This window comes from Hylobates moloch, unplaced genomic scaffold (genome assembly GCF_009828535.3).
Source record: "Hylobates moloch isolate HMO894 unplaced genomic scaffold, HMol_V3 SCAFFOLD_5, whole genome shotgun sequence".
Classification (NCBI taxonomy): domain Eukaryota; kingdom Metazoa; phylum Chordata; class Mammalia; order Primates; family Hylobatidae; genus Hylobates; species Hylobates moloch.
Window position 1 is genome coordinate 109,845,725 of NW_026652280.1, and position 19,294 is coordinate 109,865,018.

At 37.3% G+C, this 19,294-nt stretch overlaps 1 protein-coding gene across 5 annotated transcripts in view; it reads left to right on the forward strand.

Moving 5' to 3' along the window:
• GDAP2 (ganglioside induced differentiation associated protein 2) overlaps positions 1-12,523 on the forward strand; it is a 64,179-nt gene extending 51,656 nt beyond the window's left edge. For all 5 annotated transcript variants that reach the window (XM_032154866.2, XM_058439410.1, XM_032154867.2 and 2 more), the window contains 2 exons: positions 2,043-2,186; positions 9,845-12,523. In XM_032154866.2, the coding sequence (XP_032010757.1) occupies positions 2,043-2,186; positions 9,845-9,892 (192 nt within the window). In that variant the 3' untranslated portion in view covers positions 9,893-12,523. The remainder of the gene's footprint in view (positions 1-2,042; positions 2,187-9,844) is intronic.
• Positions 12,524-19,294: the final 6,771 nt, after the last annotated feature.

The following is a 19,294-nucleotide window of genomic DNA, read 5'->3' on the forward strand; positions in this document are numbered from 1 at the left end:
GTCTGTCACCCACCTGGAGTGCAGTGGTGTGATTATAGGTCTCTGTAACCTGGAACATCTGGCCTCCAGGGGTCCTCCTACCTTAGCCTCCAGAGTAGCTAGGACTGCAGACGTGCACCATCATGTCTGGCTAAGTTTTTTTATTTTGTATTTTTATAGAGATGGGGTCTTGCTCTGTTGCCAAGGCTGGTCTCAAACTTTTGGCCTCAAGTAATCCTCCCATTTTGGCCTCCCAAAGTGCTGAGATTACTGGCATGAGCCACTGCACCTGGCTTCCTGCTTGCATTCTTTGAGTGTTAGTGTTCCCGTGTTTCTCCACCCGCATCTTTAATTCTATACCTTTTTTATTCCCATTTCTTCAGTGACCCTCCAAAATATGTGCAATCTTCAAACATATATCTGGGGAGGCAATAAAGCCTAATGTTTAGAACCATGGTTTCAAGATTCAGATTACCTGGGTTCTAATCCCAGCTCTACCAGTTACCAATTTGTCATCTCAGGCAAGTAGTATAACTTCTGTATGCTTTAATTTTATCCCCTATAAAATGGGAATAATAATAATACCTATCTGTTAGGGTTATTGAAAGATGAAATGAGTTAATACATATAAAATACTGAAAACATTACCTGACGTATAATAAGTGCTCAGTAAATGTAAGCTATCATCATCATTGTCATTATCATCAATCATCATTGTCATTATCATCATCATCATCATCATCATCATCATCATCATTCTTAGGCTTTAGACCTTAGTATTGAACTACTGGTTAGATATCTCTACTTAGGTGTCTTATAGGACCCTGAAGTTGTGCATTTTTAAACAGAACTCCTCATGTACTCCTGTTTCACCTATTCCCGAACTGCTGTTTGTGTTCTTTGTGTTAGCAAATGGGACTACTGCCTACCCAAGTGCCTAAGCCAGAAACCAGAGAGGCATTCTGGAGCACTTTCTCTACCTCATCTCCTAGCACATTGCATCAGTTCTGTGTGTGTACGATTGCTCAAATTTATGTCTGTGTCTTTATTCCCACTGCCTCTACATTAGTTCATCCCACTATCAGCTTTTACTTGAAATGACACAGCAGCCTCCTAATTCATTTTTATGTTGTCCCGCCTCCAATATTGCACTGCTCCAAGAACCTTCAGGCATGCCTTGTGAACAATTTTCTGATAATGTAATTATAAGAAGCCTGCAATATTTACTATAATGGTCCTTTTCAAAAAAGTTTGCTATTTCCTGCATACGTTACCTTCTTCTGTAAGTAAAATGGGGATAGCAACAATATCATACCTGCCTCATAGGACTATTGTATAGTATGTTGATAAACATGGACTAATTTGTGATTGCCAATTTAGATAGAGAAACAGTAATTTTTAAATTCAAGCCGTTACCTAGTTTATGTCAGTATTGTTTGGTATCAAGAATTTTTTATCCTTTTTTTGGGAACCAACAAATTTTGCAGACTAGCTTTTAGAGAGGGATTGCATGTTGACAAGTGAAATGAGCAAAGATGGCACCACATCTACAAGTGATTCACTTCGATGGACTTCGAGAAAGAAACCATGCCAAGCATCAACTAAAAATATATAAACCCCAAATATTGGCACAAATTTTCTTTTCAGTCTCATTTGAAAAATTCACAGTGTGAGATTTGGAGATATTAACCATTTTCAGAAGACTGGAACACCAATTATTCTACCAAATAATGCAACGGTTTTGACTACAACCCACAGTAAGAAGCATGTAGTACAGCACTAACACACTACACACATGGGAACTTACATACATGTAATGGAAACAAAAGCTTCATGAAACAGAACTCATAGTCTCTAGTCAGTGTTATCCTCGTTTCTTCTTTTTAATGTTATTAATAATCAGCTAAACTGATGATTGCATAATTCAGATTGCGCTTTGAAAAGCACTAGTTATTTTAAGACTTTGAAATACAGCTTTTATCTACTATAAATTTTCCAAATTGTGTTTATGTTTCTAACTATGGTAACTAGCTTAAAATTATTTTTTCTCTTCTATTAATCAGGTGTCAACATGGTTTTTTACCACCTTTTCTGTCTCAGGACTGAAGGACAAAATACACCATGTGGACAGCCTCCACCAGCTGTTTTCTGCCATATCACCAGAACAGATCGACTTTCCTCCTTTTGTCCTTGAATATGATGCCAGGGTAAGAAGTACCAGAAGTTCTCCCTCACCTGGTATGGTATATTAACTGTTCTATAGAGCAGCACTTATGAGCACAACATCCTGTCATTACCAGATATTAATGTAAATTAGTGAGTCTTAATAAACTTGGTAATATCATTTAACATACTTTCCCTATGATAACTTTAGGAAAAAGATCCGTCCCAAGAGAGGCATTTTCCCCAGATAAACGTTTCAGTGGGAGATCTCTCTGCTGTGAGTTCAGAACCAATTTTCGTTTGTATTGTAAGTTTTCTACCATATTTAAAACAGATACCTCTGCCTAATTTTCTTAAGATTGAATGGCTTTCCATCTACACAGAGCCAGAAGAATTTATTGGTGATCACTTTTAGAATTAATTGCAAATCATATGGCCTATCTCAGTAGTCTTTACCCTGCTAAAAGTTTCATTTTCTAAAAGTTTGTATAATATTTTTAAGAGCATCATCTGATAATATTATTGTTATTATTTATAGATGCATTTATGGATCTGTTACATAAGCACTAGTCAAAGGACTACTCGTGAATTTCATCAATTTATTCTATTGTGTTTATTCATGATATCACCTTAGTAATTTTTGGAAAAAAAAAAAGTAACACACTTGGCCAAAAGCTCATCAAGCTCATTGTTTAACTGTTGCTGATTGCATATCTTTATATTGTATGAACCAGGGGATATATTTGCAAGTTATATTAAGTTTGAAATGAATTATTCTTCCCTAATTATTGTGCAGTGTTTATACAGCAAAGTAAAAATTCTCTAACACAATTTCTCTCTAACATTTCTCTAACTTTATCTATAATTTGTTTTCCCTTATGTGCAAAGTGTATAATGTGATCTAATGGCTAATAAAATTTCATATTTGGCTGTTATACAGAGAGGATTTATAATTGGAGCAGCTGGATCATAGATACAAAAATTGTTGAATATAGGAAAGAGAAAAGAGTACATTAGTTTGTATTTACTGCAGATTGCTGGAGTAGAAAATGATCTTAGTGTTTTTCCTTTGAACTCTACATCACTCATCTTAATGCTTAAAAAAATGGATAGCAGAAAATGTGAAAGGCACTAAGAAACATTTTTATACTCAAAATTTTGAATGACAATTCATAGATAGTATCTGGATTTATCATTTACTTTCTGGGATACAAATATATAAGTTGGGTGTTTGATTAGGAAACCTAAAGGACTGTATTTTAAGCCAAAGCATTTTCTATATACTTAAGGGCCTATAAAGCAGGCTTTCATTAAATATTAAGTATAGCTCCACCACACTGAAGCTTGGTTTTGTTTTTTGTTTTGTTTGGTTGTATATTTTAGCTGTTTTATTTTTGTATAAATATAAGCATAATGTAATTAATCAAAATTAAGTAGACTAACTTATAATCTAAAACTTGGCTTATTGGATCATCTCTTTGTACCTATGCTAGAGCTTTCTAAAATTGAGATGTTAGATCAAAGAGAGGCATAAAAATGGGGAAGAAACAAAAGAGGGTTTCTTAGTCCATTTCTTTGTTGCTATAAGGGAATACCTGAGGCTAAGTATAAAGAACAGATTTATTTGGTTCATGGTTCTGCAGGCTGTATGAGAAGCAGGGCACCAGCATCTGCTTCTGGTGAGGGACTCAGGCTGCTTCCACTCATGGCAGAAGGGGAAGGGAAACCAGTGTGTGCAGGGATCTCATGGTGGGAAGGGAAGTAAGAGAGAGGGAAGGGAGGTGCCAGGCTCTTTTTAACAACCAGCTTTCACAGGAACTAATAGAGCAAGGACTTACTTATTACCACAAGGACAGCACCAAGCCATTTATGAGAGATCCGCCCCACCCCATGACTCAAACACCTCGCATTACACCCCACCTCCAACACTGGGGATCAGGTTTTAACATGAGGTTTAGAGGGTCAAATATCCAAAATGTAGCATTTTGCCCCTAGCTACCCAAACCTCATGTTCTTCCCATGCAAAATATAATCATTCCATCCCAGCAGTCCCCAAAAGTCTTACCTTGTTCCAGCACCAACTCAGAAATCCAAAGTCTCATCTGGAGACTCAAGGCAAGTTCCTCACAGCTGTAAATCTGTAAAATCAAAATCAAATTATGGCCGGGCACGGTGGCTCAAGCCTGTAATCCTAGCACTTTGGGAGGCCGAGGTGGGCGGATCACGACGTCAGGAGTTTGAGACCATCCTGGCCAACATAGTGAAACCCTGTCTCTACTAAAAATACAAAAAAATTAGCAGGACGTGGTGGTGGGCACCTGTAGTCCCAGCTACTCGGGAGGCTGAGGCAGGAGAATGGCGTGAACCCGGGAGGCAGAGCTTGCAGTGAGCTGAGATGGTGCCACTGCACTCCAGCCTGGAGGACAGAGCCAGACTCTGTCTCAAAAAAAAAAAAAAAATCAAATTATTTGCTTCCAAGAGATAATGGTTGTACAGGCACTGGGTAAACATTCCCATTCCAAAAGGGAGGAATAAGAGGAACAGGCCAAAAGAAAGAGGTAACTGACCACTTGTAAGTCCAAAACCTATCAGGGCAGACACTAAATCTTAAATCTCCAAACTAATCTCCTTTGGCTTTATGTTCTGCATACTGGGCACACTGGTACAAAGGGTGGGCTCCCAAGGCCTTGGGCACCCCCACTCCCACGGCTTTGCTGGCTACCACCCACATGGCTTGCTCTCACAGGTTGAAGCTGAATGCCAGAGGTTTTTCCAGGCTGATTCTGGGTCTGGACGGGAGCAACCCAACTCCACAGCTCCACTAAGCAGTGCCCCAGTGAGGACTGCCTGGAGGTGCTCCACCACTGGAGCGGACTTCTGTCTGGGAACCCAGGCCTTCTGATGTATCCTCTGAAATCTAGTTCCAACCTGCCAAGCCTCCACCACTCTTGCATGCTGCGTGCCTGCAGACTTAACACCACATGGAAGCCACCAAAGCTTACAGTTTGCACCCTCCAGAGCTGTTGCCTGAGCAGTACCTGGGACCCTTTGAGCCATCGCTGGAACCAGAGGGGCTGGGATGCAGACAGCAGCATCCTGAAGTGTTAAAGCCTTGTCCCTCCCCAACTATTCTGTCTTCCTAGTCCTCTGGGCCTGTGATGTGAGGAGCTACCTCAAAGATTTATCCTTGCTAATCTCTCTAGCAAGTGGTTGCTCCACAGCACCCCTAGATTCCTCTCTTGAAAATGTTCTTTCCTTCTCTACCACATGCCTAGGCTGAGTTTCTAAAATTCTATGTTCTGTGTCCTTTTTAATTATAAATTCCAACTTTATGTCATTTCTTTGCTCTCGTATCTGATTATAAGCTGTTAAAAGCAGCCACACCACTTCTTGAATGCTTTACTGCTTAGAATTTTTTTCCAGCAGATACCATAGGGTACCAGTATTGTTTGGCCTTCCATAAAACCCCAGGGGATGGACACAGTGCAGCCAAGTTCTTTGCTAGGGTGTAACAAGGATGACCTTTGCTCTAATTCCTAAGTTCCCCATTTCCATCTGAGACCTTATCAGCATGGCCTTTACTGTCTGTATTTCTATCAGCATTTTGGTCACAACCACTTAACCAATCTCTAAGAAGTTTCAAACTTTCCCTAAGTCTTTCTGTTGTCTTCTGATCCTTGCAGACTCTTCCAGCCTCTGCCCATTACCCAGTTCCAAAGCTGCTTCCACATTTTCAGGTCTCTTTATAGCAACACCCCACCCCTCAGTACCAATTTTCTGCCTTCATCCATTTTTATGTTGCCATAAAGGAATACCTGAGGCTGGGTAATTTATGAAGAAAAGAGGTTTATTTGGCTCACATTTCTGCAGGCTGTACCAGAAGCATCACACCAGCATCTACTTCAGGTGAGGCACTCAGGCTGCTTCTACTCATGGTCGAAGGGTAAGGGGAGCTGGTGGGTGTAGAGATCACATGGCAAAAGAGAAAGCAAGAGAGAGAAGGAAGGGGCATGCCAGGCCCTTTTTAACAACAAGCTTTCATAGGAACTAATAGAGTGAGAACTTATTACCACAAGGACACACCAAGACATTTATGAGGGATCTGCCCCATGACCCAAACACCTCCCACTAGGCCCTACCTCCAGCATGGGGATCAAATATCAACATGAGGTTTCGAAGGTCAGATATTCAAACTATAGCAGAAGATATCAGGAGATGATGTGGAAGGGGCAGGCAGAGAGCACATCACTGGATACAGTAACTTTACATATTAGTGCTACAGGTCTTTGGCTTTGTAGTCAGTGAAGAGTGTTCTGCAAGGGAGAATTGCCATTACATTGCTGTTTAGACAATGACTATAGAAACAGCATAGAGAATGACTAGAGAGGGAAGGGTAAGTCCATGGGGGAAAAGATGAGGTCTATTAGTAAAGGCTGGCAGAGAAATGAGACTATATTGTTAGGGCAGTGGTAGTGATAATGGCAGGGATTTGAAGATTTTAGAGATATTTAGAAATAGACATTGTAGGAAATAAAATTCACAGCATTTGGTGACTGAGTAGCCACTAAGGATGAAGCAGAAAGTAAGTTTCTGCTTTGGGAGACTTGGTGGATGTGTTGCTACCACCACAGAGAAGCAATTTGGAGGAAAAGGATTGACAGATTAGGGGGAAAGGACAGGTACTGTGTTCAGTTTGTGACACAGTAGGTTTGAGGTGCCCCATCAGTCATTGAAATGGAAATACCATAGGTAGCTGCATGTTACCTTGTAAGGAAACATTTTCCTTTGTTAGGAAAATTTAAAAGTATGATCAGAGAAAAGAAATGAGTATAGAGTTGGTTAATTTCATTATCATGTTCAAATTGTGCCTTGCATATAGAAGGTTCTTTATTTGGTTAAGGAGTAAAGTGGTTAATATCTGTTTAAATCGTGGGCTTCTATTTTTCTGGGATTTATGTGACTTGGAATAGCAACATAAATTTTATAGGATTAAAAGGGACCTTTGAAGGTAATCAGAAGCTATTTTGTAATCTATCTAGGTAACAATGATACTGAGACCATTTCAGAAAGAGAGTTAGTTGGCATTCTTAAAAACACAGAGCAGAGAATATACAGTTTTTCCTGGCAACAATTCTTTAAATTTCTATGATTGTTTCCAGAAATAGAAAAAATATTTGATTGCTCAGCAGTCTCTTGCCCAGTGTGAAATTAATAATGGAAATTCTATTTCATGGCATTAAGTATTGAACTTGCTCTTCTTAGTTTGTCATAATTTAATTTAGATGTGAAAAACTTAGAAAAAATTGGTAATAGAATAGAGAACTCTTAAAGACAGATAGTGAACTTTTCAGATGAAACTCAGAATAGATTCATCTCTTCAGGACATGTTTCTGTAAGTATAGCTTCCATGCATATTGAAGATAAAGGATTTGGTTAGTGAAACATTTTTATAGGGATTTCTTTTTTATATAAAATTATTTTATTTAGTTTTTTAAGTTCTGAGGTACATGTGTAGGATGCGCAGGTTTGTTACATAGGTAAACATGTGCCATGGTGGTTTGCTGTACCTATCGACCCACCACCTAGGTATTAAGCCCAGCATGCATTAGCTTATTCCCCTAATGCTCTCCCCCCACCCTCCCCCAACAGGCCCCAGTAAGTGTTCCCCTCCCTGTGTCCATGTGTTCTCATTGTTCACCTCCTACTTGTAAGTGAGAACATGTGATGTTTGGGTTTCTGTTCCTGCATTAGTTTGCTGAGAATAATGGCTTCCAGCTTCATCCGTGTCTCTGCAAAGGACATGATCTTATTCCTTTTTATGGCTGCATAGTATTCCATGGCATATATGTACCATATTTTCTTTATCTAGTCTATCCTTGATGGGCATTTGGGTTGATTCCATGTCTTTGCTATTGGGAATAGTGCTGCAGTAAACATACATGTGCATGTATCTTTATAATAGAATGATTTATATTCCTTTGAGTATATACCCAGTAATGGGATTGCTGGGTCAAATGGTATTTCTGGTTCTAAATCTTTGAGGAATCACCACACTGTCTTCCACAATGGTTGGACTAATTTACATTCCCACCAACGGTGTGAAAGCGTTCCTATTTCTCCGTACCATCACCAGCATTTGTTGTTTCTTGACTTTTTAGTAATCGCCATTCTGACTGGCATACGATAGTATCTCATCATGGTTTTGATTTGCATTTCTCTAATGATCAGTGATGTTGAGCTGTTTTTTTAATATGTTTGCTAGCCATATATATGTCTTTTTTTGAGAAGTGTCTGTTCATGTCTTTTGCCTGCTTTTTAATGGGGTTTTTTTCTTATAAATTTGTATGAATTCCTTGTAGATTCTGGATATTAGCCCTTTGTCAGATAGATAGATTGCAAAAATTTTCTCCCATTCTGTAGGTTGTCTGTTCAACTCTGATGATAATTTCGTTTGCTGTGCAGAAGCTCTTTAGTTAGATCCAGTTTTTCAATTTTAAAAAAAGGTTTTATTAAGGTTTTTCAAGTTTTTAGAAATGTAGCCTATCCTAGGATTTGTTTCTACCTATTTTTTTTTTAATTTTGTTTGATACATGGTTAGGTTTATAATCAAAAGGTAAGTTTTCCTAGATGTCTTGTTTTCCTGGTTATGGCCCAAGATCAATTCTTGCTCCAAAGCATTTGTGCTGAAGAATGGCAGAGTACCTGATTTATTTAGTCTCAAACAATTTCACTGCCTACTATGTTCAAGACCCGGTAGGTTTAATGCTCTATAGTAGCTATAATGTAAATGTATCATGAAGAAATGCTATTTTCTTCTACTTATTCTTCATTTCAAACTATTGTCTTATACTAGCGCTAAGCATTATCTGTTTGTGATTTGCTGAAAAACAAATTCTTTGTCAAAGAAATACTTTCCTTAAAAATGAGAAAGCAATCTTAAGTCTCATAAATCTAATCGAGGATCCTTCTATCATAAACTTAACTGTCTTGATTTTTACTGAGATTAGCCAAAATAAGGGCCAAAAAATTCTCCCTTGCACTAATTTGTTACCCTTACATTGACATTTGGTATTTAATTCTCCATCTTGATCTTGAACTAAATTTCCTGAGAACTGTAATTGTTACAAGCCTTGCCACTCAGGCATGTCATGAAGACTCACTTCTGCCAAAATAGTTATAGCTATTAAATTCCTCTGTGATAACTTTTTTGTTTTCCTAACTCTAAATTAAGATTTGGCACACAGACAACACAGTCTAACAAAAAAGAATCTGGATGTTAGATTTAAATAGATTTGAATTTAAATTCAGTCTATGCTGGTTACCAACTAGGTAACTTTAGGCAAATTATGCAATCTGTGTGATCCTCAGTTTCTTCTTCTGTAAGATGAGAATGTCACCTACTTCATGGCATTATGTGAAGATTTAAACGGATGACTTTAAAAGCGCCTATAAATTGTCTGGCACATAAAATATTCAATAAGTGGTATTATTCTTAAAAAATATTATGATCCTATTGCCTTTGTCTGTCTTATACTCTGAGTGATACTAGTTGAACTACTTAATGGCTGAGGGCCTGCTTAGTGCCAGACATGTGTTAGACATTTTATATCACTACCTCAATGACTGTAAATCCCTTTTTTTCACATTTCCAGTTAAATTGGTTCTGTTATTTAAATGTTCTTCTCCTTTTTTCTTTCCACAGGAAAATGGGCCTTACTATACATCATATCCCCCATCACCAGATTTGTGACCTGCCATCTTTCAGTGCTTCTTGGTTCCCAGGATGCCACTTCTTCCACGAATAGCTGCCTGTTGAAGTGATATTCATTGTTGCTGTACAGATCCAGAGAGCCTTTTGTCCCCACCTCTCTGGTATTTTTTTATTGACTGTATATTTTCTGGCACATAAGCAATCTAAAAATGGTAGGCCATTCTGAACTGCACACATTTTAAATTTGTATATTTATATCAAATGGAAATGTTCATTTTTAGATTGTTAATAGAAATTGGGGAGCAACTTTTGAGTATCTTTAGTTTCCTGAAGGACACCGAATTCTCCATTAGATAAACCACCAAGACTGTTCACGTCATCTCTCTAACATCGCACGCTTCCTTTGTGTACTTAAGTGATTCTCGAAATATACAGAACCAATGTATGCTAACCAGATGCATTGTTTGCTTCAGATCCATGGTGTTAATACCATGTACATTTTATAAAGATAATTCGGCTGTGTTAAAAGAGAATTATCTGAGTCCAAGAATGTGGAAATATATCTGACAAAAAACATCAAAATCATTAGCAAAATATAGGACTTAGAATGTTAGTGTACAAGTTAAGACTAAAGTTTAAGGACTAAGGTTCCTTGGATTATATGATTTTTTAAGATTGCCACAGTTCTGATCTCAACAGTGTGGGGGGAAACAAGAAGACTGTATCTTCAGCCTTTTTCCTATAATCATGGATGATTTGGTCTTATTCTAAAGGACCGCACATATTAGTACTCTTAACAGCATCTTCCAAGACTCCAACAGTGAGCATTTAGAGAGTATGTTGTCTTCCAGAGTCATGAATGATTTTGTTTAGCTATCAGGTCTACTACCTCTAAGGACATTTCATAGCAGCGTCTCTTGAGTTGCCTGCATCAGTGTGGAGGAAGTGTGTCACAGTGAACAAATCCAGGGAGCTGATAATTGGCAAAAGACCACTTTTACCACTCAGGCTCTATTTGTGCCTTAGCTTGCTTATGAGTAAAAATTAGAATTATGCTGCCTACCTCACAGAGGTATCATGAAGATAGCATTTAGAAAGGGCTTTGTTGTGGTGGGGTATCTTCAGTTTTTAAATGGGAATAAATATATATGAGGGAATGCTACACAGCACTCCTCTTGTCCTTGATACCATTTGAGTGATTTTTCTTTTTGTGTGGCAAGACCTGTTAGTGTAAAATTCCAACCCTTATGACCTCCTTCCTCTTTCGTCCAGAATCTCTTCTGGCCTGCTCATCCCCTGATGCTGTACTTCAATGAGAGGCATCTGTTGGCCATTTTAAACATTTCTTCTTGAATTAAGGTCAAACCATTATTATTTCCATCTGGGTAGCTTCGTACTTTTTTTGATTCCTACAGCCACCTCCTCATGGCCCCATCTTCCTTACCCCATCACGTATATTGGCAGTTTAGAGAAAAAAAAAAGCAGAACCTTTCTGTTCTATCATGTGCTCCAGATCAGTGCTTCCAAGGGTCCCATTCTTTTCTGCCCAAACTAATTTTTCATTGGAGATCAAAGAAACATATTCTCTTCATTTATGATAGGGAAATGCCCCTATAGTTGCATTAAATTCATCCTGTATTTTCCCATATAAACAAGAAAGGACTTTACATTTTTTAGATAAAGGTTCTTATCTTTTGCATGTACTGAACACATTTTCTTTGTGTCAGACCTCAAAATTACTTGATCCTTATATATACATCTATGTTAAGATTTTCTCTTATGTCCCCTAGGTCATCACATCCAGGCAGCCAGTCAGGTGTCAGATGTTAGGCTTTCTCTCAAATAGTACTTTTTTTTTTTTAACCCCTTGGGCCCTGTACCTTAAAAGTCTGAAACTTTAACTTCATCTTCTACAGTCAATTGTGAGATCGTATTTGAGGTATCTTCTTCACAAGGAGCAGCTATGAAAGTCTGCCAACTTTTCCTTGTTAAAGGGGAACTTGGCTACCTCAAGAATCTGGCCCAACCCATTTTCTGTATAGATAATAGAGGCTGTAAGCTACTTTGCCAATTTGAAAGGAAGCAAATTTATATATATACAATTTCTTACAGGCAATAATTTTGAAAGGATGTTCCTTTGCTATATTCATACCAGTATATTAATGTTTAGTAACACAAGCAGGATTCTACATATGCTGAGATTTTAATGCAATTGATGTCCTAGGGTATAAAGGTGGTACAGAACTATATAGATATCAACTATGTTTTATAATTCAATGATGACTAAAAAAAGATAAGGACCACTCTTCTCACTGAAACTAAATTTGATGTGGGACCAAGTTCATGCTTTTATAGATGTCTAAAGTGTTATAGAATGAAGTTGCTTCAAAGTACCAAATCCTAGAGGAGAAACATAATGACATTGATATTGAAATGATTAAGCAACATTTGGTATACCAATCTGCCTTTGTGAAAAGGTTTAGCCTGAATATTACATGCCATTTTCAAGGATATATTAGAGGATAAAGGGGATACTGGATGGAGATGACCACCAGCATCTGATGTTAATTCAAAGCACCATCGAGTCTTTAATTTAATTAAACTTTGATCATGTCAAATGCTAATTGAATTGTTGAAGATATAAATTATTAAATATTAATTTATTAATCATGCAAGGCATAATATGATTTTTAAAACAAGTACACTTCTTGCTTCCACATGTATTTGGGTTCTTAATTCATCTATATCCAAGTTTCTTGATAGTGAAAATTACCTCTTAAAAAAAAGTTCAGCCTTTATTAGACTCGGTGAGGGCAAATGATACATATTTTAAAGATGTTTTCTCCTTTAATGTATATTATATTTCATTGGCAGATGTTTTATATTTCCTTTTTCTTTTTTTTGGAGACAGTCTTGCTCTGTCACCCAAGCTGGAGTGCAATGGTGCGATCTCAGCCTACTGCAGCCTCCGCCTCCCAGGTTTAAGTGGTTCTCCTGCCTCAGCCTCCCTAGTAGCCGGGACTACAGGTGCCTGCCACCATGCCTGGCTAATTTTTTGGTTTTTTTTTTTTTTTTTTTTTTTTTCCAGTAGAGACAGGGTTTCACCATGTTGGCCAGACTGGTCTCAAACTCCTGACCTCAAGTGATCCGCCTGCCTCGGCCTCCGAAAGTGTTGGGCTTACCAGTATGAGCCACCGTGCCCATCCTGTATTTCCTTTTTCAAAGGAATGCATCTGCAGTATTTTGAGAGTAATTAGCAGAGGATTTTTTGAGTATTTTTGGTAGGAAAAATAGATGTAGTTTTTTTACTAAATTTCTGAAATTGAAAAGAAAATATCACTTCTTTTTAAAGAGGGATAAGTGTAGTCACTCTAGTAGAAAAACATGGCTTGCGTATTTCCTCTTCTTTTCTGTTTGCTTGGATATTGTAATGAATTCAAACTGTAGGTTTAGTCTTGTCTTTATAACAGTTAATGGAGAAGTGATAAAATTAAGCATTCAGCATAAACTAAAGATCACTCTTTGTATTTCCCTGATACATTGACTGTATGTATGTATATAGAGTTTAAATTGCTTAATATATGCACAGAAATGATTAGAATTTGAAGTACTATATAGAGGAGAGTTACATGGTTCTAGTGTCAGTGGATTGATTGTATTAAGGACCAAAAGAACTACAAGATAATATAAAAACACCTTGAAAACTGGAGTTAATTAGGTTTCTTTTTCTTTTTTTTTTTTTAAGGGCCTTACTATACTTTTTTTTTTTTTTTTTTTTTTTTTTTGGTCACCCAGGCTGGAGTGCAGTGGCACTCAGCTCACTGTAATCTCTGTCTCCTGGGTTCAAGAGATTCTCCTGTCTCAGCCTCCCCAGTAAGTGAGATTACAGGCATGCACCACCATGCCTGGCTAATTTTTGTATTTTTAGTAGAGACGGGGTTTCACCATGTTGGCCAGGCTGCTCTTGAATTCCTGACCTCAAGTGATCTGCCCACCTCGGCCTCCCAAAGTGCCAGATTACAGGCATAAGCCACCGTGCCTGGCCAGGTTTCTGATTATAGTTTTCTTAAGTTGTAATCGTCATAATTAACATGCACTAGAGTGTTTTAACTGTGCTGGCACTAATGCTTCTTGGCATATAATTAACTCTTGTTTTGCAATTGCCTGAGACCATCAAGAATGAAGGAGGGCTTTACCTTACCTTAGTCATTTTGAGTGAATACCGTAAACTGGGTGGCATAACAAAACACATTTATTTCTCACATTTGGAGGCTGAGAAACCCCAAGATCAAAGTGCCATCCAGCGCAATTCCTGATGAGGGCCCTCTTCTGGTTTGCAGATGATCTGCTTCTTGCTGTATTCTCACTTGGCAGAGAGAGAGAGAGAGAGACATCGTTACTTTCCTGTCTCTTCTTATAAGGGCACTAATCTCATTCGTGAGGACTCCACCCTTATGACATGATTACCACCCAGAGTCCCCACCTCCAAATGCCATCACTTTGTATGGTAGGGCTTCAACATATGAATTTGCAGGCGAGGAGGAGAACATAAGCATTCAGTTCATAACATACCTATAATCTAGGTGATATCATAAACCCAGAGATGATAAGGATTGCCTAGTAGGCCTAACCATATATACATATACATGCATGCACACACACATATATGCATAATCTGCCTTGCTTTACATTCTTTGAGTCTGACTTCTGTGGTCCATATGTAAAGAACATAGAGCAATAAATAACCTAGTTTCAAGCTTTGAGTCTTACTGAACTAGTCCTTAAACAGATGGTATCAAGATCATTTTAGTTATTAGTGACTCTCTTGTATATTAATTATTTTTTACACTTTTAAGAACAGCATGTTTGAATCTTTTCAAGTATAGTATGTCTTAAATGTATAGGACCACTGAGTTCAGGAAGAAAAGCATAGGTATTCTCTAGGTGAATTACACTAAAAAAATCACAACTGGAGAATGTGATCTAATACTTACGTTGAACAGTAAAGCTAATACATTTTATATACACAGTCACACCTTTTTTTTGTAATGTGTTTGGTTAACGTAAGCACACAGTCATCACAGACTGAGACAGGACTTTGTTAGACCAGATCTTGTAAGCTAAATATTTAAGAGCTTAACATATATAAATGATTTTAATTGCTGTTGGGCGAAGGAAACCTAAAAATGCTTAAATTGACAGATCTTACAATTTGCTTACTGAAAATTCAGAAAGCTTTTATGGAAACTTTGTATTTTAAAATATTTTTTGCTCATTCTGAATTAGAAGTTAGATCCCTTTTAAAGAGGGTCTCACTCTGTACAAATATAGCCTATGAAGAACCAATAGTGAAATAATAGTGTTTATATTGAACCCCAGGATGGGACATTTTTTGACCATTTACATCAGGTCTTTCTCTAATTACCAAAGTTAACCCGAAGAGTAGTTAAAAACTCAGTGAATTTTAGTCAACATTCTCTGTGGAGACCTGGACTGGTGCTTCCCAAACTTTCATGTGCATGTATCAAATCAGCTGAGGATATTATTAAATGGAGATTCCGATTCAGTAGTTCTGGGGTGGCCTCTGGGATTATCAGTTTCTAACAAGCTCTTAGGTGTTATCAATTCTCCTGGTCCCCAGACCATAGTTAGAGTATAAACTGCATTTAGCTTCCAGATTTTCTCTTGCAAGGAAAGGAGACAGAACTATCATTGTAATTCTTCCTGTGGTCCAGGCACTCTAACGTTCATCGTCTCTTCTAATGCTCTTACAAATCCTGTGAGGTTGGTGATAATAGAAGTTACCTACTGAAGATGACATTCACAAGCAGGACCGACCGTGTAGACCAGTTTTCTCAAACTAGGTATAAATGCTTCATGTTTATATGTCTTGCCCAAGTATAAAACCAAAACAAGTTTATGGGTTAACACAAGCAAAACTATAAAACTAATAAAATTTAAAATAGTATTAAATAGTGATGTTTTGACAAAATGAAATCATCACTTGTAATGTGATTATGGTACTGAGTGCTACAGTACAGGCTCTTTTCAGCTCAACAGGCATGTACTACCATATGCTATGTGATGACCCAATTCACCCTGTTTTTTTCTATTCAGACTATTACTTTAATTTGTGCAGCACATAGTGATGTTATTTGGTCCTCATCTAGCCTGAATCCATCATTCCCCTATTAAAACAACCTCTGTTCTCCGTAAGCCTTCTACCACTAATGTAGAACTGGGCCTTAACAGGGAAGTCAATACAAATACAAACCTAAGCACTGAGATGGTTCTGCCAATATTTGGTTTTAATACAATTATCCAAATAATTCAGAACATGAATATTATTTTAAAATGTTTCATCAACATGAATAATGCATAATTTTCATAGTAAGTTCATGGGCACTTTCCTACACCCAACACATACATACTCCACAAGGATTTCTCATGAACCCCAGTTTAAGAAGCAACAATTTAGTGGTCAGTAGCATTGGCGCTTTGGCTTCTGACACACTCAGACCTTGGGCCTGTTTCTCAACTTTTTCTGAACCTCAGTGTTTTCATGTATTCAACAGGGATAATAGTAATTGAATAATTAGGAGGAACAAATGCAATAATGTACATAAAGCATGCGTAGTAGTGTTTATAAATAGCAGCCACCACTGCTTTGATTAGAAATAACAGCTAACATTTGAGGATTTACTGTGTGCCTTGAACGCTGCTTAGCTCTTTATATATATTACATATTGAGTAGTAGAATCAGGATTCAAATCCAGATCTGACTCCAAAGCTCATGCTTTTATAAAACATAATTTAAATATACAATATCAATGTAAATTGCTTATTTAGAAAGTTTCTTTTCTTATGTTTTCTCAAAAATATTTATTATCAAATTAGTGATTCTGTAGAGGAGTAAATAGCTAAATTTCCTTTTAAAAATTGTATGATGTGCTGATTTCAAATTGACGTGAAATATAGATTTCATTTAAAGACAGTCATGCCAGATTGTGCTACAGTAAAGGAATATTCAGACCGTTGGTCTCAACTTAGCATTATTATTCTCTTGCATATTTATGATCAGTAACTAATAACATGAGATTCTCCCTGAATTGCAATATAGCTTTTTTTGCAGAAAAAGCATTCCCCCCATCATTATTATTCCATGTCAGTTTTGTGAAATAGTGTGCAAACATCCTAACGTTCATATGTAAAACATCTTTCAAAACTTTAGTTTCTAGTCAGTCTTCCGTCTTTCCTTAGTTTTCTAAGGTAAACTCTGCAATTCTGTAAAAATGAAGAAACATACTGTAGGCTGGATTTTTGTTTGTTTTGCTTCATCTCTGTTTGGATAATGGGAGGAAATACTAGTAGAGACTTGCAAAAGAAACCACTCCAGTAATTATTTATTAATGAAGATGGTAGTTATCAAATTTAAAAATTTTCTCTACTTACTAAAACATAAATTTGCACAAATTATTAAAGTAGTGGAGACATGAAATATGAGGCTGTTATTGAATTTTGTTAATTAAGATTATTTTTAAAATATGTCCCTTTGTCCCATCCTAGATAACAACACAATAATAATAATCTATGTTGTGGAAATTATTGATTCTTTTCCATTGCAGCCTCTTTTCTACATTTCCAGAGTCTTCAAGTTTAGTGAATGAATTTCTCTCCATATGTGCGGGTTATCAAGATAGAACATATGTTTTCTGTTTTCATCACTGCCTCAACATATCATACCATAAGAAAATTGCTTGACTGGGCACAGTGACTCACGCCTGTAATCTCAGCATTGTGGGAGGCCGAGGGGAGTGGATCACCTGAGGTCAGGAGTTTGAGACCAGCCTGGCCAACATGGTGAAACCCCATCTCTACAAAAATTAGCTGGGCATGGTGGTGCACACCTGTGGTCCCAGCTACTGAGGAGGCTAAGGCAGGAAAATTGCTTGAACCCAGGAGGCAGAGGTTGCAGTAGCCAAGATCGTGCCACTGCACTCCAGCCTGGGTGACAGGGTGAGACTCTGTCTCCAAACAAAAAAAGAAAAAGAAAAGTGCTCTGGCACTGGCATAACACTTATAGATACAGCCCAGTCTTCCTAATTTTCTTCATTTCAGCATTGTTATTTGACTTGAGTTATAAGCCTAGTTCAGTTAAAGTTATGGTCCTCTTTCTCTTATTGAATACAAATAAGACATTTTTATATAACTTTTCCTTTACTACTTGAACGGGATGGCCTCTAGTCTTTTGCTTCTTTAAAATCCAAACTTACTGTTTGTTAGTAGATTTATAAAGCATTTGAGTATTTATGTTTTCTAGTTTAAATGTGTCTGGTATTTACATTTTGAAATACTTAATATAAATTATAAAATGTATTTTTTGAAATAGGGAGTTATGTTATCAATTTTAGTTCTAAAAGTAAATTAGGTGTTAAAATTTATTATGAAAGGGGATACTGGTTCTCAGACAGTTCAGAATCACTGAAACCTCTTATTTTACAAATGAAGAAATGGAGGCTCAGGCAGGTTAAAGCAGATTGGACTAACGCCAAATCATGTAGATTCTAGGTACTGTCAGGGTGACATTGCCGCTGATAGCTTAAGCTGTTTGGTTGATAACTACATTTGCACAGCTGTCAGACTTTAACATTCCCTCTTATGTCCTTTAAAGAAGGGGGATTTTAAAAAATTCATTATTTATTTTTTGTTTACGTGACACTTGCTTAGCCAAGTTCCAGGGGAAGATCAGAGTTCAGGAACTAGCAGCAGAGGTTAGCAATCATCATTCTGGGATTGTGAAAATATTTTGAGGTGGGTTTAATGTTAAATTTAAATATTTGGGATTTTTTTCTTTACACAAATGCCCATTTACTGTCTCATCCCTTAAATAGAAATTCCTCCTTTCAGCAAAGTTAAACAGGAGAGTAGCATTTAGAATCACCTCTTGGGCAACCAAGTAACACTAAGAAAATGTTTATCTGAATATGATGAACTTACACCACCTAGAAAACTGCACAGACTTGGGCAGTGATACCGTATCAAGTGCCAAAAGTGTGCCAAGATAAGCTTCATAATAAAATTATGGAGGCTCTCACAAGAGAAACTGAATCCTTACCTATGAGCTCATTTTTCTGACATTAATTTGATAGCATGGAAATTCTAGCTTGTTCCTGCCCGAAATGGGCAAGATCACAATACAGAGAAAATCTATACTTCTTCCACCCATTCAGCAAATCATTACTAAGGATCTATATGTTGAAGTAATGCTAGCTGCTGTAACAAACAATCTGAAAATGCATAATGGCTTAACCACAATAGAAATGTATTTTTCACATAAAGCCTAAACAGACGTTCCTGATGAGCAAGTAGCTCTTCTCCAAGTCCTGATTCAGAGACCTAAGTATCTTCAATATTGGGGGCCTGCCAGCTTCAACATGTGGC